General features: G+C 35.3%; 1 protein-coding gene across 1 annotated transcript; it reads left to right on the forward strand.

Moving 5' to 3' along the window:
• Window positions 1-1084: 1084 nt before the first annotated feature.
• Window positions 1085-8593, forward strand: LOC107863582 (proline transporter 2). Its single transcript, XM_016709571.2, has 7 exons — window positions 1085-1628; window positions 2298-2522; window positions 2642-2736; window positions 3028-3217; window positions 7108-7232; window positions 7728-7943; window positions 8051-8593. The coding sequence occupies exons 1-7, from the start codon at window positions 1514-1516 to the stop codon at window positions 8426-8428; spliced, it is 1344 nt and encodes a 447-aa protein (XP_016565057.1). The 5' UTR covers window positions 1085-1513; the 3' UTR covers window positions 8429-8593.
• The last annotated feature ends 15293 nt before the right edge of the window (window positions 8594-23886 follow it).

The following is a 23886-nucleotide window of genomic DNA, read 5'->3' on the forward strand; positions in this document are numbered from 1 at the left end:
GAAGATAAAAGGGGGGAGGCTGTGTTTGCAGGGTAAGAGGTGGGGTGGGCTGGGGGTTGTGAAGAAGAAAGAAAATAGGGGTGGGGGTGCCTTTTTTTTATTTAATATATATAAATATGTATATACATTTATATAAATAAAATAGTAAATATATATATTTTTTAAAATAAATATATAAAAATAATGTGTGGGGGATTAATTTTTTTTAGAAAAATCAAATTTCTTACGTGGCAATGACGTGGCTCCAACGTGGCATTGACGTGACGTTGATGTGTAGGCTAGTGTAACACACTCTCCATTGTGAAAGTGGTATTCAGTTTCGAGGGGTGAAATTAATACACTTTAAAGATGTTAAGAGGGTAAATAAATGGCAGTTAAGTTTAAGTGCTAAAGTGAGTTGGAATGATACGTTCAGGGGGGGAAATTGTCTTTTTTTTTTTTTTTTTTTTAATGTTCTACACTTTGCCCTAATTGTTTTATCAAATTTACTTGAAAGTTACATAATGAAATGATAATAGTATATATTTTTCTTTTTGGTAATTAACTTTTATGACAAAAGAATGACAGTAGCATATAAGTTGCCACCAACCCACTATAGTTGTTTGATACGTATTTATATTTATATTTATCTAGATTTATAATTTATAATTTATAATATATTAAAAGTGTGAAGGACCGTAGAAATATTATTTGAACTTTTCGCCATTCATTAAAAGTCTATGCTTTAGACAAATTCTAAAGATTTAACTTTAAAAATAAGAAAAAAATTTAAATATAGAGAAAAAAAGTCGTACTACAAATATGATTCAAATTCATGAGTCTCTCATAACCTCTAGCAGCAAAGAAAAGAGTTACTACATGACAAAAGTAAAAGTAGTGATTCATTAACCATTTGAAATTTTTAGTGGTAAAATATATATGTGCTTATAATAAAATATATGTTATGTTTATATTATTATATTAAAGAGTGAAAAATCTTTTAAAATTTTTCGTAATAGATAAAATAATCTAATTTTAAATAATTAAAAGTTACTAAACTGGTTTCTTAAAAAAACATCTCTCCCGTACCAAACACTCCTCTTTGTTCCATATCAAATATTCCGCGATGAAAGGGAAAATTGAAAACACGTTCAAAGATAAGAGATCCTGTGTAATCCAAATTCCATGAAAATAAAAATAAAAATTCCATGGGCATCTGTTTGGAAAAACAGAAAACTGTATGGTAAAAGAAAAGAAAAGAAAAGGAGAAAAATCAACCAAACGTCTATTTAAGAAGCCGCTGCATCCATTTTCAGAATCAATAGCTGTGCTAATTTCGTGGGAAGAAAGCGCTGCGGTCACTAATCATTTGGTTGGTCTTCAATTAAAGTGTTTCCACCCCTTGCCCCTTTGCTTCTCTTCTCACCAATATACGCATCCCTTTTTGCGTATTGGTGTGAAAAGCAAGTAGCTTGGGCTGGCTTTGGAAATTGAAGAAGAGGAAGGAGTTCTGCTTCTTCAACAAGATTTTAAAATGGAAAATGACCACAACGATGTTTATGGGGGTACTTCTGCCCATTGTCGTAGGGAGAAAAAAGGCGATCAGGCCTCTGTTATCATTCCTGAAACTGCCCATGAAGTTAGCAACGGTTAGTTTTTCACTTCTACGAAATTTCTATGCCCTCTTATTTGTGTCTAATTCATGAAAAAAGGAGGGAATTTTAGAAACTTTGAATCCATTTATTCACCTTACATTCCTTCTTTGTTGAGAGTTTTTTTGGATAGTTTCTTGGTGTCGCGTATTCTATCAAAATTCTTGATAATCTGTCTTTTTGCCCTTTGTTGTTTTATACTAATTTTTTGGGGAAAAAACAAAAAGAAAAGGGAACGATAATTCTTGGTCCTTTATAAGCATTTCCGTCCTTTCCAAATGGTTAAAAGGAGCGATTCAGGTAAAAAAATTATCCAGAGGGATTAAACAACTTATATATGTGCAATAGAAATCATGTTTGTCCTATTTACAAGTGTAATTTTTCAGCGAATCCCGTTGCATCCCTTTGTCTAATGCCCTCTATTGATGAGACTTCCATGTTACAAACTTCCAATCAAGCGTTTATAAGTTCTTTTTGGCTCTCATTAGTAATGAGAAAATAAATTCATTTTTCTGCTTCGTCTCTTTGACAAGCTCCAAAAATAGGTTCCCTGATCCATCAGTACAATTGATTATTTTTGTTTCTTTTATCATAGTTTCTTTTTTGTAGCACTGGCATGAATGCTGTTTGACTCTTTTTTTGATTCATGTGTTTCGTGAAATGTAGATTCATGGTTTCAGGTGGGAATTGTTCTGAGCATGGGTGTCAACAGCGCGTATGCACTAGGATATTCTGGCACAATCATGGTTCCTCTGGGTTGGATTGGTGGAGTAGTTGGTTTGGTTTTGGCCACAATTGTGTCTTTATATGCAAGTGCTCTTATGGCTAAGCTCCATGAAGTAGGGGGCAAGAGGCATATCAGATATAGAGACCTTGCTGGATTTTTGTATGGTATGAACAATGACAAAAATAAAACTGGATGATTTTCAAGCTCTCCGCAACAATAGCTTGTTTTATTGTTTGATTTTCCTTCACGTTTAATTTAAATTGAGCTTATTTTATTGCTGCAGGTCGAACAGCTTATTTGCTTATATGGGCATTACAGTATGCGAATCTCTTCTTGATAAATATTGGATATGTTATCATGAGTGGTTCAGCCCTAAAGGTTAGACAAATTTTCGCTGGTGCAAACTTTGTTTTTTTCTTTGGATACTTAGATATGGTGAACTGGAAATTCTTTTACCAGATATGGAGGAGAAGAGAAAGGAGGCAATGCATTGCCATTTATAGATACCACTGATTGAATGAGATTTTTGTGTTGGCGCTTTATTGTTTCATTGCACACTGCAAATATTGAGTTCAGTAAATCTTGACAAAAATGATCTCTTTTAGGTTTCTAAGTGAATATAAACTCTAAAATTGTTCTGATGCATTTTTTCTTTGAGTTGATTGCCAGGCTTTCTATATTCTCTTTAGGAATAACCATGAGCTAAAGCTGCCACACTTTATAGCAATAGCTGGATTTGCATGCATCCTCTTTGCCATTGCAACACCTCATTTATCAGCACTGAGGGTTTGGCTCGGATTTTCATCACTATTCACTCTACTCTATCTCACCATAGCATTTGTGTTGTCCGTTGAAGATGGTACGCGTGCTACTAACTTTAATGTTTGACCAGCCATCAGAGAACACTGTGCATGTGCCAACAGTTATATTACACATGACTAATAACGTGGAACGTGTAATGACTTGAAATTAACACTAGAATTACATACAATGTGAAGAAGTTGTAAAATAGGTCTCTTACATAAAACTATTGAACTGATGACAAAATTGAATACTGTGTGAGTAATTGAAGATTACCTTCCCAGTTGCAATTGACTACACGGCCATTGAGGATAAAATTTGATGATATAATTAGACCACAAAATCATGATTATCACTGTTGAAACTATTGTATAAGTTCAAAAGCCTGTGCCTATTTTCAGGATTTGTACTGAATATTGCCATATGTCAGTAAGAAAAGCCATAGTCAAGTTGCATATCAAAAAGACTTGCAAGCTTTTGGTGATCATCATGTAGTTTTGTTTTTCTCTGCATTATGAAAACAATCTTCTTATAAGAAAACTAATGCATGTTTAAGAAAATCAATTGTGTTCAATTGATTGCATAATCAGATAACTATTAATTATTAAGCAGTGTTTGATGCATAATTAATTTCGAGGTCTATCCCAATGGCAAATATCACCAGTTTGTGAAATTATACATGGGAAGACAACTAGATTTATCAGCACAAGATGTCACCTTTTTTTTTTTTCTGTCATTCATTTCTAGAAAGTGTTCAAAAATCACTAGGAACAATTGCTTGATGTAAACTTTCCTCCCTTACCCAGCAGCCCCTCAAAACTTTGGGTCTATGCTTATGTCGATTTTGGTCTTGCTTATAAACAATGTTTTTCTCTATCTAGACTGTTCTATGTTGTCCAAGTCTGCAAACAAGCTTTATGACCGTAGAAAAAATATCTTATTCCCTGCCATTTAATCATCATATCAGGAGAATAGTTCGCATGTTGGTATCTACACATGGAGGGGCTTATCCTGTCTGCATACGTGATATGTAGTTGATGTCACAATGAAGTATTCCTTTGATGCACAAGCACCGTGCTCTTATATAAAATTTTTATGGTGTTCAGAATCAAGGAATAAATTTTTCAATGATTATATCGAAGAGAAAATATGGTTTCAGGAAATTGTTCTTTTGGCCCAAAAACTATCTCGTAGAGGGAGATAGAAAACAACAACAACAAATTACCCAGTGTATTCCCATCAAGTGGGGTCTGGGAAGGGTAAAGTGTACGCAGTCCATCCACCACCTCTGATAAGGTAGAGAGAGACTGTTTCCGATAGTCCCCCGGTTCAGGACAGATAACAATATGACAAACAAAACACATCAAAGCATGCAACAAGGTAATACTATAATAACAGATGGTAAAGGATAATCACAGAAACAAGACACGCATAAGGTAATTCTAAAAAATATCTATCTGAAAAACATAGGTATCACCAATACACCATAGCTGTACTCCTACACACTAACCCTCTACCCTAATCCGCATCCTCCACACCTTCCTATCAAGGGTCATGTTCTTTGTAAGCTGTAACTGCTCCATGTCATGTTTAATCACCTCTTTCCAATACTTCTTAGGCCTACCTCTAACCCTGCCTAAAACCGTCCATAGCTAGCCTCTCACACCTCCGTACTGGAGCATCTGTGCCTTCCTCATCACATGCCCGAACCATCGTAGCCTCACTTCCCGTATCTTGTCCTCCACCGAAGTCGCTCCCATTTTCTCCCGGATAATCTTATTTCTACTCCTGTCCCTCTTGGTAAGTCTACATATCCATCGCAACATTGTCATCTCTGCCACCTTCAATTTCTGTTCGTGGAAGTTCTTAACTGGCCAACACTCTGCGCCATACAACATAACCGATCGAACTATCACTCTGTAGAACTTACCTTTGAGTTTAGGAGGCACCTTCTTATCACACAAAACTCCCGAACTGAGCTTCCATTTCAACCACCCTGCACCAATACGGTGTGTGACATCCTCATCAATCTCCTCATTCCCTTGAATCAATACACTTAAGGTACTTGAAACACTCTCTCTTCTGGACAATTTGGGAATCAAGCTTCACTATCACGTCCGCCTCGTGCGACAAATCACTAAACTTACATTTCAAGTACTTCGTCTTAGTCCTGCTCAACCTAAATCCTTTAGACTCAAGGGTCTGTCTCCAAAGCTCCAACTTATCATTAACTCTTATCTCCAAAGCTCCAACTTATCATTAACTCCTCCCCGAGTTTCATCAATCAGTACATCATCATCAACAAATAACATACACCAAGGCACCTCTCCTTGGATATGCCCTGTCAAAACATCCATCACCAAGACAAATAAAAACGGGCTAAGAGTCGATCCCTGGTACAACCCTGTCAAAATCGGAAAGTGCTCCGAATCCCCTCCTGCCGTCCTCACATGAGTCTTCACATCATTGTACATGTTCTGGATCAATCTAGTGTACGCTATGGGCACCCCTTTAGCCTCCAAGCACCTCCGCAAAATCTCTTTTGAGAATTTTTTTCATACGCCTTCTCAGAATCGATAAAACCATGTGCAAGTCCTTCTTTCTCTCCCTAAACTGCGCTACTAATCTCCTCACGAGGTGAATGGGCTAAGTAGTCAAGCTGACATGAAACTGACCTGATTCTCGAAAATAGTCACGATCCTCTTTAGTCTCAACTCTACCGCTCTTTCCCAAACCTTCATGGTATGACTCAACAACTTGATACCCTTATAGTTGTTGCAACTCTGAATGTCCCCCTTATTCTTATATAAAGGAACCATCGTACTCTATCTCCACGCTTCGGGCATTTTTTCCGCCCTAAAAATGGTGTTAAAACAAATCTCGTTAGCAACTCCAAACCTGCCTCGCTAGTGCTCTTCCAAAAGTCCACCAGAATCTCGTCTGGCCAAGTCGTCCTGCCCCTACGCATCCTGCGAATAGCCCCTTGACCTCCTCCACCTTGATACGCGTACAATAACCATAATCGTGACTCTTCTCTAAGTTCTCCAAGCCCCCCAACACGAAACCTTTATCCCCCTCGTCGTTCAAAAGTTTATGGAAATAAGATTGCCACCTTTTCCTAATGAGGGCATCCTCCACCAACACTTTGCCATCCTCCCCCTTGATGCACTTCACTTGGTCAAGGTCACGAGCCTTTCGCTCCCAAGCCTTGGCAAGCCTATACAACTTCCTATCCCTACTTTTCTCCTCTAAAGCCGCATACAAGCTTTCGAAAGCCGCTGTAACCGCTACCTATACTCCTAGCTAACTTATACTCCTTCTTATTCGTCCGCTTCTCCTCGTCATTCTTGTTCTCCACCAACTTAGCATACGCCACCTTCTTAGTCTCCACCTTCCGTTTGACTTCTTAATTATAATGGAGGAGAAGCAAAATTCTGTAATATGAGATATTCCCTTTTAGTTTCAGACGAGGTCTTTTAAATGCAAAAATATCTTGTGTAGTCTCTCACTTTTTTCTCGCAGACCAGTCAAGGGGAAGAATTTGAACTTTTCCTTGCTATGCGTTTCTCACTTTTATCTTCTGAACTTTTTATTTTCCAAAATATTGTGATGCCCACTTAATGAATATGAACCGTCTGATATCTTTGTTTATTTGTACTTATTATTACATTAGGAGTGTGTCAACCCTACAATTTTTGTATGGACTTGTACTTGATAATGAATATCTATATTAATCACATGCATGTCTTTGGAATATGGCGGCAGCAGCTTTAAATTTTAAGCAGGTCCTTTGGTTTGATTTTATCGAGTGACCAGGATGCCTACAGTTTATTTCATTAGTTTGTCATTGATTGGTCCTTGAGAATTACTTGAAGCTACTACTTTAGTATCATCATGCTGGTCTCAGAGGCACTAAGTTTACTGAAGTGTCTAAGTTCCATATCACAGGTGTAAAGGCTCCTCCGAGGGACTATAACATTCCAGGATCAAGAGACAACAAAATTTGGGCAATTATTGGTGCGGTTGGAAACCTTTTCTTTGCATTTAACACTGGAATGATTCCTGAGATACAGGTTTGCAAATACATCCACCAACTTTTGTGATGACTTCCATCCTTCGTTATGAATTTCAAGTTACAATGACAGGTTTATCCTTTGAATCGGGGTTCATGATCAGTATATGTGTTGCCTATGCTCAAGTATATATCTGAAATTTATCTGAAATTTCAACCAGAGGTGGCTGGATTATTATCTGTTTGATAATTGATTTGGATTGAAATGTCTTTCTCTTAATTGAATTGGATAAACTCAAAATTAATTTGAAGTTAAATGTTTGGTCATCATTTGTAATTTCAAAAATTTGCTCTGAGTCTTCGTTGATGTTTCCTGCTGATTGAGAAGTATTCTATCTTGTTAATTTAACTGTTGCATGGAAAACCCGCTGGAATTATGGAGAAAGTGGTTTTCTGGAGAATACTTCTGTTGATTTCTCTCTAACTTTTCTGTTGACTTCTTCGTTTTCTTTCAACCTCTGTTTTATACTATTTTCTTGAATTTTTGTTGCAACAGGCTACAATCAGACAACCTGTTGTTGGAAACATGGTGAAAGCGCTCAACTTTCAGTTCACGGTGGGAGTTGTGCCCATGCATGCTGTTACTTACATTGGGTATTGGGCTTACGGATCTGGTGTTTCGTCCTATTTGCTCAACAATGTTCATGGTCCAGCTTGGCTGTTGGGGGTGGCTCACTTATCTGCTTTTTTCCAAGCTATCATCACCTTGCACGTAATAATCACCGTGTGACTATATTTTTCTTTTCACTTAAAAAAAGGCCAACAGTTCACTCAGTCGGTTATTCTAATCTATAGTTATTACTTTCCTGTTGCTTGTAGATATTCGCAAGTCCAACATATGAGTACCTAGATACTAAATATGGAATCCAAGGAAGTGCCTTGGCTCTGCGAAACATTGTATTCAGACTGATTGTCAGAGGTAGTTACCTTATCATGACCACCTTCCTCTCGGCTTTGCTACCTTTCCTTGGAAACTTCATGAGCCTTACTGGTGCTATCAGCACGATTCCGCTCACATTCATACTCCCAAACCACATGTACATTGTCGCGAAGAAAAACAAGTTATCTAGTTTACAGAAGAGTTGGCATTGGCTAAATATTGTCATCTTTGGTTGCCTGTCAGTTGCTGCATTCGTAGCTGCCTTGAAGCTTACCGTTGTACAGACTCAAACTTACCATGTCTTTGCTGATTTGTAATTTATTTTCCTGTTTTAGTAGTTGGAAGGTTTTCCAGGCTTATACTCTTTGTTAGCAACTTTTATTTTGTATTTTTGGAACAATGCAATTTGGGTTGCATTTGTTCATCGATAATGATCTGATTAAGTTCAAACTTCAAATATATTAGCGGTCAGGCTTTGTGAATTTGATGCTGCCAATTAATTTTATCCAGTTGTTGATACCTTGTAACATGCTAACCCACTTGTGATATTGTTCAGTTTTGGTCTCGGGTCATACGACTTTATAATGAGGAATTGACGCATGTACAACACTCATACGAGTGACAGTCCCGATCGCCAATTAAAAATTGAGTAAACAACATATATCTCACTACTGTAGGAGCTACTTCCTCTCCTATAAGCTATCATTATTGCATAATGTAAAAATGACTTGGACACATTGAGTAGTCGTGGATCCATGATTAACTGGGAATACATTGTAGACACGTAACTCTCTAGATACACGCGGATACATGTTAACGTATCCGGAGACATGATTTAGTCTCGGATACATGTGGAAATCTGGGGAGTTACGGCTACGGGTGGGTGTTCAGTTTGATTTTGTCAAAGTTCGCGTTCAGTTTGATTTTGTCAATGTTTGATTCAGTTCTTCAGTTTTGCAAAAATAAGCACCGAACATCGAACCAACCTGATTTGGTTTAGTTCGATTTTTAAGCTCGTTGGACGTTCAGTTTGATTCAATGTTTCTAAATCAGTTTTTTCGATTCAAGTGAAAAACAAAACAAACAAAATGTGAAGGTTGCAAACTACATTATATCGTAGTTACTGCTTACTAACCCTTTCACCAGTGCAATAATTAGTTACTTTAGCTCATTTTGAACTTGTGTCTTTTTTGGCATCCACAAGTACTAGGCAGTAAGTACCTGCGCCACGAGTGCTGGTATCAAACGAAGAAAACAGAGCTAACTGCTAATCAAAATACCAACAGGTAAGAATGAACTTGAGATATATATATCTATATCTATACCTATATCTATAGTATATTAAAAGTGTGAAGGGCTTTAGAAATATTGTTTTGAACTTTTTACCCTTTATTAAAAGTCTTTGCTTCAGACAAAATCGTCTTTCACTATTTTTTCTCTAATATTTAAGAAGTGAAAATTAATTAAATATGTAACGCCCCGAGTCTGGTACCCCGGACGCTACACGGTGCTCATAATCCCGAAGGACCACAAATTAACCCTTGACTGATATCTGTAACTGAGCATTGAATAATACACTGTAAAAATATGAAAAACTGGCGAAAAACTTGCCATAAAGTTCAAATATCTGAAATACAACTGAAAACTGAATACTGACACATCTGTCTGAAAAGACTCTAAACTATTTGCACTGTGGAGTTGATGGGATAGGTCCCCAACTAACTCCATCTACTAAAATACTGAATCTAGTGCAATAATAAAATAAAGATTATCCTCGAATGATGATGACTCACTGCTATGTCTACTGCTGCTAAATGAATCTGAACTGTTAAGGGTGCTCTGGATCTCGTGCTTCTGAACCTATGGTATAAAACACCATAGTGCAGAAAAGTATGCGTCAGTACGATGGAATGTACTGGTATGATAGAGGAGGTAAGGCTAAATGCAGGGGTTCATATGCATGAACAATACTGCCTAAATAATCTAAGTATACTGAATGAGGATACATGCATGAATGAACAAACTATAACTGAAATCATAGGAACACTGAATACCGAATTCTAATAACTGGATTTCTGATAACTGAGTCTAGATACTGATATTTGATTGACTGAGGTTGAGATCAGTCCTATCTAGCGGGTGATCCCTAATTATACTAATAATACTAATGAGTTACTGTATCTAACAGTCCTGAATCTATGCTACTGAGCTGAGTTCTTTTACTGAGACTGATTTTGAAGCTAAGACTGTGGGAGGTAGTCATCTAACCGACATGCCTTGAATCTGAACTAGTGGGGTCCAACCTGTAACCCTATCTGGAAGGGTGTCAATACCGTGCCACAGATAAAGACAACTGCTATGGAGTCAGTCCTAATCTAGCGGGTGATCCCTGAGATCAGTCCTGTACTAGTGGGTGTTCCCCGAGTATGTTAGTCCTATCTAACGGGTGACATCTCATGCCTACGCTAGCTACGTAGTTTTGGAACTTAGGGATTTCTTCTAGGGACCTTAATCCTATCTAGCGGGTGAGCCCCCATCCCTAAGTTCGCTCGGTACTGAATCCTACTCCCAACTGGAAGACACTAAACTGATTACTAATTCATACTAGGCTTGACTGAACTGTTACTGATCGTACTTGTTTGACTGAGCTAAACTAAATTCACTGAGTTCCGTTGACTGATGGAATATTATTGAGTTCTGAATCGATTACTGAACTGAAGCTAGAATGCTACTGATACTGACATTTCCTAAGTTCTGTAACTATCTGAGTTTTGTAACTGACTGAGAGTACTACTAATCATGGCATGACTGAGATTATCGTGAAAATGACACTGACTCTAGACAAACAGCTAATTTGTCGAGTATAAATACCCCAGGACTCGATAACATAAATAATACAAGACAGGACAACTCGTACATAACATGGCAATAGGCTATCATTCACAACACAATCAATGAGACATCTCTTCAAGCACTTGGAAGTCTTAAACATGTAAATGTATAGGGAATGCATACTATTATCTCATAATTCATTCAATAAGGAATTCATATGAGTAGGAATGCATGCAACATATCATAATTCATTCACTAAGGCCTTTCGACAAACACTTGGCATGCATTAACTTATATACAATTGGGGATTTTTTTGTCAACATGATATAATGACTCTATTTCTGTCACATAAGCATTTTATCAAACATATGGGGAGCATGCTTTATTCAATACACCTAATTAACATGGTTACATCAATCAACATGTATCTTGAAGGGGTTTATCATGAACATCACATAAATATCATATATTAGGATTAAAGCTTGGAACTTTGTAAACAAAACAAGAATTAAAACTCAATAACAACATGGACTTCAATTTCAATTCACATGAATCATGAAAACTCATAAATATATAATCTTTGAATATAGAAAAGGATTCTTGAACTTCTTGGGTGGAAGGAACCCAAGAATCAACATCTAACATACCTTAGTTCTTGATTTTACGAAGATTGACGGTGGAATTTTCTTGAATTTGGATCTTCAATTGGAAACCCTAAACTTGTTCCTGAGAGAAATTGAGAGAAACCACTATAGTTTGGGTGAAATATGGCTGAATCACGTGTTTTAGGGTTATGTAAGAGTGGGAAAAAGACTGAAATAACCCTAGGATTGCGGCTATTTTAATGACTAGAAAACTGGGTGCTGACGCGCTGGTTGACGCGGTACGTCGATGCCATCGACACGATACTCGAAGCGTCTCGTCGAGCCTTAGTACTTTTGTTTATGGCAATCTGCAACAATGTTAACTAGCGCGATAGGCGATGCGGCGCGCCAAGATCGCATTGGTATACTATTTTGAGACCTCAAACGTGGTCTAAACGCGGTCCGAAAAATTCAAAACTTGACCGGAAACACCTACTGACATAGCTGATCATGAATCAACGTAAAGATCGACATTTAAGGATCGTATGGATCGAGAAATAAGCTTGCCAACTTATGAAGGCTAAAAAAAAGATTCTAAGTGTAAACACTTGACTGAAGTTTTTATGTTTGGGACCTCTTTTTAAGCTTTAACTGACTGAGTAAAACTTGAAATTTTGCAGGGTCTTACAAAATATATTTATGGTAAAATCTTTCAATATTAAAAGACATCAAAATTAATGATAACTAATACTTTTCTATTAGTTTAAGAATTCTAGATAAACTAAATTTGATTTTAAGAAGATTTGAAAAATCTAAAAACAAAAAATTCAAGAAGTATCAAATTTTTAAAAGTTTTAAGTACATAATAAGAATGTAATCAATTATTTTGTAAGGATTTGACTTTAAAAAGAAATATTTTAAATATAGAAAAAAATAATCATACACAAATATGATTTAAATTGATGTGTCGCTCTTAATCTATGTGACAACAAGAGAAAAAGTTACAACATGACAAACGTAAAAGTAATTTCACCAACCACTTGTAACTTCTAGTGATAATATATGTATATATATATGTGTGTGTGTGTGTGTTTATGCTAAAATATATGTTTAGTTTTACATTATTATATTAAAGTGTGACGGATTTTTGAAAAGTACCGATTTGAACTTTTTACCCTTCATTCATTAAAATTTTCGTAATAGATAAGATTATTTAATTTTAAATAATCAAACGTTACACGTGCAAGGCATATGCAGTTAAACTAGTATTTATTTATTTATTTATTAATTTTTCTAGCTCTTTTAGACGCAAGTTTACATGCAAAACTCTACTCAATAATGAGTTATTCCCATTTTCATGCTAAGGCATATTCCATGTAAATTCTTCTTAGTTTTTCTTCTTTTTTTTTTCTTCCAAAAAATATGGGTTATTCTCTCCTTTTTATGTTAATAAATAATTTTTGTAATTTTTAATAGTATATATAACTAGTTATGTACGAAAATATGGGCTCTCATAATTACGAGTCTCTAGACAATTGACTAAATGGTCATATGGATGAGATATCCTGGATATTAAGATTTTAGAGTTTGATGACTGATAGGAATTAGGATTTTAGCCTTTAGAACATGAAAAATAAATGGGCTTGGGCCTTGGGTTTGGGGGCTTTCGGCAAAGCAATCATATAAATTAAAATGTCCATATAAATTAAATGTATATATTAGTTCTTCAATGTATTGAAGAACCGTGACCCTTAAATCGAAGAGTCAAAATTATGAAGTAAATAATCGAAATCGAATCGAAGAATGGAATTAATTTGATTCAATTTAGTTTTTAAATTTTTTGATTTTTATGTCCACCCCTAGTTATGACTAGTCACATGTATTTGCGGAGTTATATCATGTATCCACATGTATTTGAAAGGTTACGACATGTATCCATGTGTATCTGGGGTTTATTATTAAGAAGTAGGATATTATGTAATTAGTTTAAAGTTGTGGGAGAATAATTAGATATAATAAGGGTGTTTAAGGATTTATGTAATGGCTTAAATTAAGTGATATTAATTATCTAATGAACAAAAGTTTTAATTCCTAATTTAAGTGTATTAAGTAGTCACGCTACTCTTCCCCGATGTCGTGTTCAATGAAATTGTGAACTCAAACCGTTCTCTAACCATGGCCATTTTGGTCGTTGGCTAGCCTTAACACCAGAGGTTGTGCCAACAACCATCAATACGAATACCATAGGACAACAACCATCAATACGAACACCACAGGACAACTAGGAACAAACACTTATGCAAATTCACTAAACTTAATAATTCCAAGAAACCCAGAATACAAGGCAACAAATTGCTTATCTATATGGTGAACCAAGAATAGTTTAGGAAGAAGAAGTCAATCAAATAGTTATTAATGATGATATACAATATGTAGTAGTAGAGAAATTTTCATATGGGTGGCCAGAAGTACAAAATCTGAAGAGGCTGATTACTTCTTCAAATGGTTATTAATGATGATCTACAATATGCAGTAGTAAAGAAATTTTCATATGGGTGGCCAGAAATACAAAATCTGAAGAGGTTGATTCCAAAGCAATGTAATCTCAAACGAAGTTACTATAGGCCTGCTAAGCAACAAGTATATTCCAATTTGGGTATTAAAAATAGAAGACTAAGTACACATACTCTCTATATTATAATTCTACATCACTCTTAATTATTGGTCTTATCCAATACGCATTTTAAAGTGGGATTTACTTTTTGATTCGGAGAAGGAACAACAATAATTATATAGATATCTTTTTCATCATCACCACCTAATGTTTTTGGTTAGGAAAAAGTTTTCTTTGTATCTACTGCAGTAGGAAAATCCTTACAAGTAGATTTGGCAATAAAAAACAAGATCTAGGGTCAAGGTGGAAGTAGATCTACGAGGGGAATTTCCTAAAAGGATAAATGTAGGACTGAGAAACAAACAGGGGAAATAATAGAGAAATGGGTCACTATCAAGTATGATTATGTACCTAAGCATTGCGAAACATGTAAACTGTAAGGCCATAATGAGAAGGAGTGTATTGTGATCCACATAGAATTTATCCTAAGGAGGAGGAAGAGCTAGAAGGGGACAGACAGAGAAAAGGACGGGGAAAATGAAAAGTGCAAATAGATTGATGTCAATAAGGAGAACATACTACAAAGAGAAGATAAAAAAATGACCACAAAGGGAAAGGGAAGCAGAAGGAGAAAGACTTTTCGGTACAAAAAAAATAAATGGCTATAAGAGAGGAAGGCAAAAGTCCAGAAGAAGAGAATATATATGGAATCCTAGAACACAAAAAAAAGGTGATCAGGAGGTCTAAACAATTAATAAGTTTGGTGCACTGGAGGTTGAAAAAAATGAGTGAAGAGAAAGTGAAGAAAAAGAGCAGACAATCAACAACAATAGATAGAGAAAGAGAAATACAGAAGGACTATCAAAAGGGAGAAAGTTCACCAGGAAGTCCTAGTTCTCATAATAAGGAATTGGGGAGACGTGAAGATCAATCACAAAATATAGACATCAATTCTATCCCCAGGGATACACATATACGTAACCCCTCTTTATTTGCATCAACTGTTGATAGACAATCACAAGAAGGAATATCAAGTATTGAGAATGAAGCAAATGTAACAATAGATAGTAGCAATGAAGGGGTAACAAATAAAGCCCGAGAAAATGATTATAGCCCTGACAAGGATAATGATAAATATGTTACTGGTACATTACAAGGAGATAGGATAGAAAATTTAGTCCATGAGGACCTAAAGATACTTACAATAATAGAATAAGAGATCCAAGAGTAATAAAATACTTAGAAGGATGAGAATTTGGAGGAGAACAATGAGCAGAATAACAGAGATGGAGAATAATATCCAGATAGGAAGGGCAACTCAAATGGAAGAACAACACCACACCCATATCATATGATAAAAAATTATTCTTTGCTCCAATTCATCTGACATCCTATAACAACTAAGAAGAATAAAGAAATGGAGAGGTTACCAATAAAAGAAGAAGTTAAGCAAGTGGATTTTGCCTTAAATGGTGCCAGTGCCTCTGGACAAGATGGTTTCACAGGGTAATTTTTTAGATCTGATGTAGTATTATGGGGGAAGATATCATCAATATGGTGAAGGAATTCTTTTATGGACAAGATCTTTCAAGGTACATCACTCATACTAATCTAGTACTAATTTCTAAGAAATAAGTGGTAAATAATTTTGGAGATTTGAGGCCTATAATCTTAAGTACTTTTGCTAATATAATCATTTCAAGAGTGATACATGAAAGAATAGTTTCAAGCCTCCCTAATCCGATATCTACTAATCAAACTAGTTTTGATAAAGAAAGAAGGATAACAAAGAATGTGTTATTAGCATAATATATTGTTATAGATATCATCAGAAGAAACAAACTACACAATGTATGTAAAGTTTGAAATGGAAAAGACTTACAATATGATTTCTTAAAAATTGGTACTTAATTTTGATAAATGGGCAGCCTTTTGGATTTTTCCAATCCTCAAGAGGGCTAAAAAAAGAGATATGTTTCCAACTATGTTTTAATTTCTACATATGTGTTAGCAAGGAATTTAAACATACCATTTAGAGACCCTAAGATGAAAGGTTATTGTCATGATCGATAATTCAAGGTCATGATGGCACCTACCCTGACCCAAACTTGGTATGTAAGTCTAATACCAAAAAAGATATAAATGATGAAAAAAGATAAATAATACTCAAATATGAGACTTTAGAAAAAGTCAGACCTATAATATAAAATAATTACAAAATTTAAAATAGATACAACTCAAATCCCAATCTAGCGTCATGAGTAAAAAGCACTCTAAAGTACGACACAGTATACAAAAATACATAAAATTTATATCTGAATGTAATATAAAGACATAAAACTAGATGAATCCAAGCACAAACTCCAAAACAGAGAGCTCAACCTGACTTTGAAAAGCTTAAACAATAAGAACTCATGATCTATTGGTCGCACTAGAATTAGGATTTGTATTAAAAGAGTACAAAAAGTAGGAGTGAGTACGGTCTACTTGTACTTAGTAGGCATCATAGGCCGACTAAGCAAAGTAGAAAACTAAACATGCAAAGAAAACTATGAGCAATGCTTCCACCTACACATAAAAAAGTTTCCAATAGCGGTTGCTCAAGCCATACAAATCCTAATAGAATAAATAATACAACTACAATAACGATATAAGGGTAACTACACAATAGATATATATAGAAAGAAAGACTAAAATACATGATAGTAATCACATAAAGGAAATGAAAGTGATGTAATGCAATGAAATGATGAGGATGTAATGTATCAATGTCAGCTCATATACACTTTCCAAGTATAAGTTTCCATGAGAGGACCCATAGAGGGTTCATAACCTAGACACTATCACAATCTCATTAATAAACCTTACTGGCACATCCTCAGTTAAGGCATTTTACAAAGTGTCTTATTTATTTCAAAAGTAGAGTTTCTCAGTCGTACCAATTCCATGAATATGGATGAATGAATGAGGATGCATGCTTATAACCAATTCAACATCATTTAATAAATTAACTCACTAATGGTATAAATAAGCTCAAGTCATCTTAAATATCAATAGATTATGATACAAGCCATCTCATGGCAACACCAATAGTAGAAAGTCATTAAGGCATCGCTATAATCAACCCGAGCCCCCACACGAGCATCACAATAACAATAAAAGAAAATAATGCTCAAACAAAGACAAATATCATCTTCCACATGGGAATCTCAATAATAATAATTTTTGAAGTCAAGAAAAAGATTTACACAAGCCCCCACACAAGTAATATGAAAAAATAATAATAACAAAAAATGAATCTTATGATAAAATGCCTAACCTATACCATACTTTACATGAATAGTTAACTACCTAGGCCGATTTGAAGAAAGATATAACCTACCTTGAAATCCAAAACACAAGCCTGTACCATTTAACAAGAAGCCTTTCCCTTCTTAGCAGTTTCAGAATGATCCCCATCTATCAAAATAGATTCGATACGAGATTAGGAGTCTATTGATACCCATATTAGCTACTTTTATTTGGGTCCAAACATAATTTAAAAATTAACCTTGAAATAAAAAAGGTAAAACTAAAATTTTAATAAAGGATCCTGTTACCCATACTTTAAGGATTCTAAGTATGCCAACCCATAAAAAACAAGTTGAAATCGAGCTTGAAATCATTGAAAAATCATTTTCTCACTTTACCAGGTAAAACCCAAGCTCTCAAGTTTAAAATCCATATTTTAAAGGTTTTAAACAATATAGTCAATGGGTAATGATAGAAATTAGGTTTAGAAGCTTCCTAAAAAATATTTGAAGAAAATTCCTTATTGAAATAATCCAAAACAAGGTCTCAAAGCTCACAAATTGGTGAAAATAGAGTAAAATCACAAAAATAGGGTTTTTATACTATTATGTGAACAGTGACTCACGAACATAGTCAACCCCTTGCATTCCTGAAGGCTAACAACCCAAACCTACCACAAACTCAATAGCCAATTGCAAACACAAAGAACAAACCCAACCCGACCCTGTAAGCTATTTGCGAATGCACTCTCTACATTGCACTAAAGAAGGAGAATAAATTCCTTCTCCGCAAATATGGCTGCATGGCCATAAATGCGAAAAAGGCCTAAGGCCTGCACCAGTAATAGTTTAGGGCCACAAATTCCTCCAAATAGACCCTTAAAATTCATTTGAAGCCTCATAGAAACAAACCAATAATGCTACTACGTTGATTTTAATATTTTGGACTTAATGGAATCATTGGATTTTCCAAAGGAGGTCGTTATCTAGAAGTTACCCTCTTAGAACCCCTTTTAGGCCAAATAAACTAGCTTCTTATCTAAACAGTCAAAACTCAAAATAAAAACTCAAAGACCAAACCAACCATGCTACTAGACCTAAATTGGTATTCCAAATCTTATAAAACTAACAGAATCACCATCTGACACTTGGATCACAAAATATCGACCAAAGTCAAATATACCTCTTTAAGGCTACTTAAAACCTCAAACTTACATAAATCATTCCCAAATGCTTCGTTGATTGTGACAATTATCTCCATACCTCATAAATTATATAAAGCAATAATGGGAAAGGGTAAAATAATTAAAATATAGAAAAATTTGAAAAATCACAGTGAGGATTGTTACAATATCCATTACTAAAACACGTATTTGCTCTCAAATAAAAAAACAAAGAAGTACCTGAGTTGGTAAGAATTTGGGGGAATCTATTTCATACATCGGACTCAACCTCCCATGTAGAGCCTCTTCAATCAGGTGATGTCTCTCTTGAACTTTCACATAATCAATATTCTTGGATCTCAACTTTCTAATCTACCTATTCAAAATAGAAAAAGGCTCATCAACAAAGGAAAAATCACAATCTAATGTAACTAAATCCCACTGGCTTACATAATAATCATTGGACGGTATTACTTTAATATCAAAATATAGAGTATCGGATGAATAGTTTACATGTTCGGAGGTAGAACCAACGTATAGTCCACATCCCCAAACTTCTCAAAAATCTTAAAAGGGATGATATATCTTGGACTAAGCTTCCTCTTTATCCCAAAATCTCATTACACCCTTCATGGGTGATATCTTCAACAAAACCCATTCACCAAAAGTGAATGCCACATTGCAAACCCATCGATCGATGTAACTCTTCTACCTACTCTGGGCAGCTACAAGTCTATGCTGAATCATCTTTGTCAATCCATTGAGTCTCTTAACAAATTAGTGTCCCATTGCCTGATGATGTGCTATAGGAATATAGCACTTTTGATGCTTAAAACTATGAAAATATGTAAGTTTATTAGGTTGTTTTGTTAGCTATGATGTACTTTGGGTATGTTTTGTAGAAAACTAGGTTTTGGATTCTAAGTTCATGAAAAAGATAAAAAATAGAGTTTTAGGCTACTTGATTAATTTTGGGTATTCGTGACACTTTTGGATGTACGTGACCAAAGCATGTGATGGAAGTTGAATATTTGAAGCTTGGTTGCAAGTATTGGAAGGCTTGACACTTACCTATGTTTACATATAGAAAACATGTAGCATATATGATCTGTACAAGACTAAGATAAGTATCAGAATTAATGATCCAGAGAGTGAAAGAGTTGAAAAAGAAATTTTGGCACTTACCTATGTCAACATGTGAACCGCATGTAGCACATGTAGACTGCATGTAGGTAAGGTAAGTGATATAAGTCCAAAATACCAAGAGCAAAAGTTGCAGGATTTTTTTTGGCACTTGTAGGTGTCTTCATGTGCCCAGTCTCAGGCCGCATGTAGCACATGCGCCCTGGGCCATGCCGCATGTGGAAAAAAATAAGTGGCCACCAATATTTTTTTGTCCTTTCTTTGATTTTAGGGTTTCCTCATGAACTATAAATATCCCTTATGTGTTTTTTAGTACAAGTTACACACTCTTGATACTTACAAACATATTTTAGTTCTAAGATTTGATTTTGGTTTTGGAATTCTCTTGTAATGATTTTGGTTGATTAATTTAGTTAAAGTTTTGGGTTTTCTAGTTGTTATTATTGTGATTCATGTTATGATTTAAATTATGAATGTTGTTAATTACTTCACAGGCATGAGTGACTAAAAACCCTTGGCTAGGATTGTGGAAACCCTGGCGGATTGACAAAGTAGGGAAAATGAGATTGTTGTTATGAACCAATACCCATGCACGCATTGTATTTTATTCACTTTAATAGTTATCTTAGTGGTTGAAAATGTTTGGATCCCACCTATATTATTGTTACTTACTCCAAAAGATGAGTAGTGACTAGGAAAAGATAATTACAATAGTGATTTGAAGTTTAACTATCGATCCATGCTACTAGATATTATCTAAGTAATATGGTTAGCTGTCATCTAATAACTAGAAACTCAAAATATAATAGTTAATTGGGATCTAGGATAAGGATGAGTAATGCAACATCTTAAGACTCAAAAGGTAACGGGTAAAATCTGTCAACTAGTCCAAAAGACTGTTGATGGTCAATAATTTATCAGATTCTGTATGTAAGGTATCAGGCTGGTTCAATAAAGCACGATAATCTTATGGAGTTGAGAAGACAGGGGGAATACAATCCTAGTGTTCACCTATGACTAATTACAACCGAAGTTGATAGTAGCTACTTGTTCGATATAGCTACTTAAATCCCCCTATTTTTTTTCCAATTTTTGCCCGTTGATTAAAGCATCCGAGAGCTAAAATTCCATGTATTCCCTTAGGATTCGACCCCAACCTTTGTTAGGTTACTATATTTGATAGCGACTGTATAATTTTCAGAGTGAATTTATAGCTTGGGATTTATCACCTAACCTCAAAAGTATTGAACCATCCCAGGGAGAATTTATACCTCCTTCCATACAAAGCCTCACAAGACATATTCTAAATGCTAAAATGGTAAATGTTATTGTTGATAAACTTTTTTAAGGACAAGAATTAGTCCCAATAACTACTAAAATCCTGAACACACGTGATGTTCCATGGAAATACGATACATTATATGCTTAGAACAAAGAATTTATGCTTAGACTTAGGTTATTCTGAGGGATATGATGTGTTTATTTCTTTAGTTCAGAGGATTTAGGAAGGAAGTAGCTTGGAATAAAAAAATAAAAAAAATCTCTGAATATGTTAAAGTCTGATAAAATTACGAGTCTGCCATCAAGTCATTATATGTTTTATAGCCTTACCTGTGAACAAAATAGTAGAAAAAGTCAATATGAAGAAGCTAAATAAAGAATGATCATGACTCGTAAAGAGTTACTACGAGTCATGAGGAGTATTTGTAGAGAAATAAGAATCCAAAGCTAACATTCAGAGGTGAAGTCATAGAACACCATGAGTCATAATTTCTGATTACGACTCGTAATGAGAAGTCGTAAAGAGACCAGTGTTCAAATCCCTAAGTCTAAGGCTCAAGTGATGATGAGTGAAGACTACGAGTCGTAAGGACAGACTATGAATTATGGTAATGAATCGTAAGGACAATAGAAGTTTGAAGCCCTGAATATCAGTCACTAGAATTCCTATGATTAGCATCGTATGACTCATAAGGAGACCTTACAAGTAGACTACACGAGTCGTAATGAGTGCCGACTTACTTTTTCTGTTCCATTTTTATTAGGATTTATTTATTTTTTGAGATACTATAAATACCTTAGGGTTATTCCTTTATTAGGTTATGCACTTTTTCATTACTTTTGATACTTTTTGCATACTTTGATCATTACGATTTTGGGTGTTTATTCAATTAGAGACTTTGGATTTTCTCTCTCTCACTATTATAAAATTAATTACATGTGTTCTTTATTGATTTTTATGGATTATTGCATGAACATGAGAGACTAATCTCCTTGAATAGGGTTGTGGGAATCCTAGCGGATTAGCTATGTAGATAAAGTAGGAGATTCATCTATTATATTGTAGTAGCGTGTATCTTAATCTTCTTCATATTCGTTGACCTTAGAGCTACTACAGAAGCTTGAGGATTGCCCATATTCAAGAACATCCTTACAAGGGAGTTTGAGATTACGAAAAGGGGATTAAGATAGTAATTTGAGATTCATTTCCATCTTATAATTCTGCCATCTCATTTAATCAACTTGAGTCTAAAAAGGTAAAATTTGAACTGTGGTTACATACAAGTGGAAATACGGTGAAACCTTGAGACTTATAAGGTAAAGAGTGAGATTTATCAATACGTTCATAAGACGATTGATAATACATAGCTTTCCAAATTTACATACAACACAGTAGAATAGGTGAGTTAAACATGAGAATTTTACGAAGTTGAGATGCTAGGAGAACATAGTCCTAGTGTTCGTCTTCTATTATTTACACACTCAAGCATTCAAGTGCTGCTACTTGTTACTTTTTACTTCAAATTCCCCTCATTTAAATTTTTGTATTGCTTGTAAATTTTGTCAAGTTTGAGATTTTGTTCAATGTTTTCCCTGTGGGTTTGACCCCAAATTGGTTTGGGTTTGGGCAACATCAAATTTTACACCATTACTGGGGAAGATGGTGTGAATTATTGATTGAAGTTGGTGAAGCTCATGGGTTTTATTTCTTGTTCTTCATTTGGCATACGCTCGTTTATGCCAAACACTAGGAGTATAGGTAGTTACTTACTCCCATTAGATTCAGAGCTCAAAAAAATTCTACAAACACCATGAAGGATGGCAGAGTAAGTTCATGATGGTGTCCCTGCTGGGGTTCGAGACACTCAGAATGTACCTCCTCCCCTACCTGCTGATCCACAGAATGTTGTAGATAGATAAATAGAGCAATTTTTAGCAGAGGCAGTTAAAGAGACAAGAGTGGCTGAGGAAGCCAAGTTAGCTCAGCAAGCATAACTATCCAGGCCAAGACCAATAATTGATCCACGTGCAGTTGTCAATGTGGTAAGAAGAGAGCTAGGGATACATAGATCGAGTTATACCTGTATATCAGTATCTACCACTGTATGATGAGGATGAAGACATGTGGTACGTAGAGCCTGCTGAGACTGGAGCCATTGTTCCACTTGAGTTACCCCCGAATGTGAAGTTTGATATTACTAGTGCAATAATTCAGTTGCTAAATCTTAAAGGTGTCTTCTCAGGGGCAACATATATTACTAGTGCAATGATTTAGTTGCTAAATCTTAAGGGTGTCTTCTTAGGGAAAGCAACAGATGATGCAAATAGGTACTTAGCCAATTCTACTGGGATATATACTTCATATACCATTCCGGGGGTGGATCAAGATGCATTGAGATTATGATTGTTCCCCTTTTCCCTAATCGGTGAAGCATCATTGTGGCTAGGAGACCTTCCTAAAGGCTTAATCATGACTTGGCATGAGCCGCGCAAATAATTTTTGAATCGATTTTCCCTCCTTTTAGGACACTGTAGTTGAAAGATGAGATCTATAATTTTAGGCATTTATTTGCGACGTTTATGTATGAAGCGTGGTTACGATTCAAAAAAAAGTTGAGTATGGTACCTCATCACAAAATATCAAGATCAAATTTATTAGAGATGTTCTATAGATCCTTGAATATCAGCTCTAGAGCAATGGCAGATGCGTCTATGTTGGGAGATGGACCAAAAGTTGTTAGATGAAATTTTTGTCACTAACTGAGGATAGCATACTCAGGAGGCTGATAGAGGAGCTGGTACATATGCTATTGGGGCTACAATTGACTATAGAGCTTATGATGATACGGTATCACAAAAAGTTGCACA

The sequence above is a fragment of the Capsicum annuum genome, chromosome 3, assembly GCF_002878395.1.
Source record: "Capsicum annuum cultivar UCD-10X-F1 chromosome 3, UCD10Xv1.1, whole genome shotgun sequence".
NCBI classification, from domain to species: Eukaryota; Viridiplantae; Streptophyta; class Magnoliopsida; order Solanales; family Solanaceae; genus Capsicum; species Capsicum annuum.

Excerpts from the sequence above, each read along its gene's own strand:
- LOC107863582 (XM_016709571.2), top strand. The coding sequence starts at position 1,514 with ATGGAAAATGACCACAACGATGTTTATGGGGGTACTTCTGCCCATTGT. Across the intron at positions 7,233-7,727 it reads GAATGATTCCTGAGATACAG|GCTACAATCAGACAACCTGT; the intron begins GTTTGCAAATAC and ends TTGTTGCAACAG. Across the intron at positions 7,944-8,050 it reads AAGCTATCATCACCTTGCAC|ATATTCGCAAGTCCAACATA; the intron begins GTAATAATCACC and ends TGTTGCTTGTAG.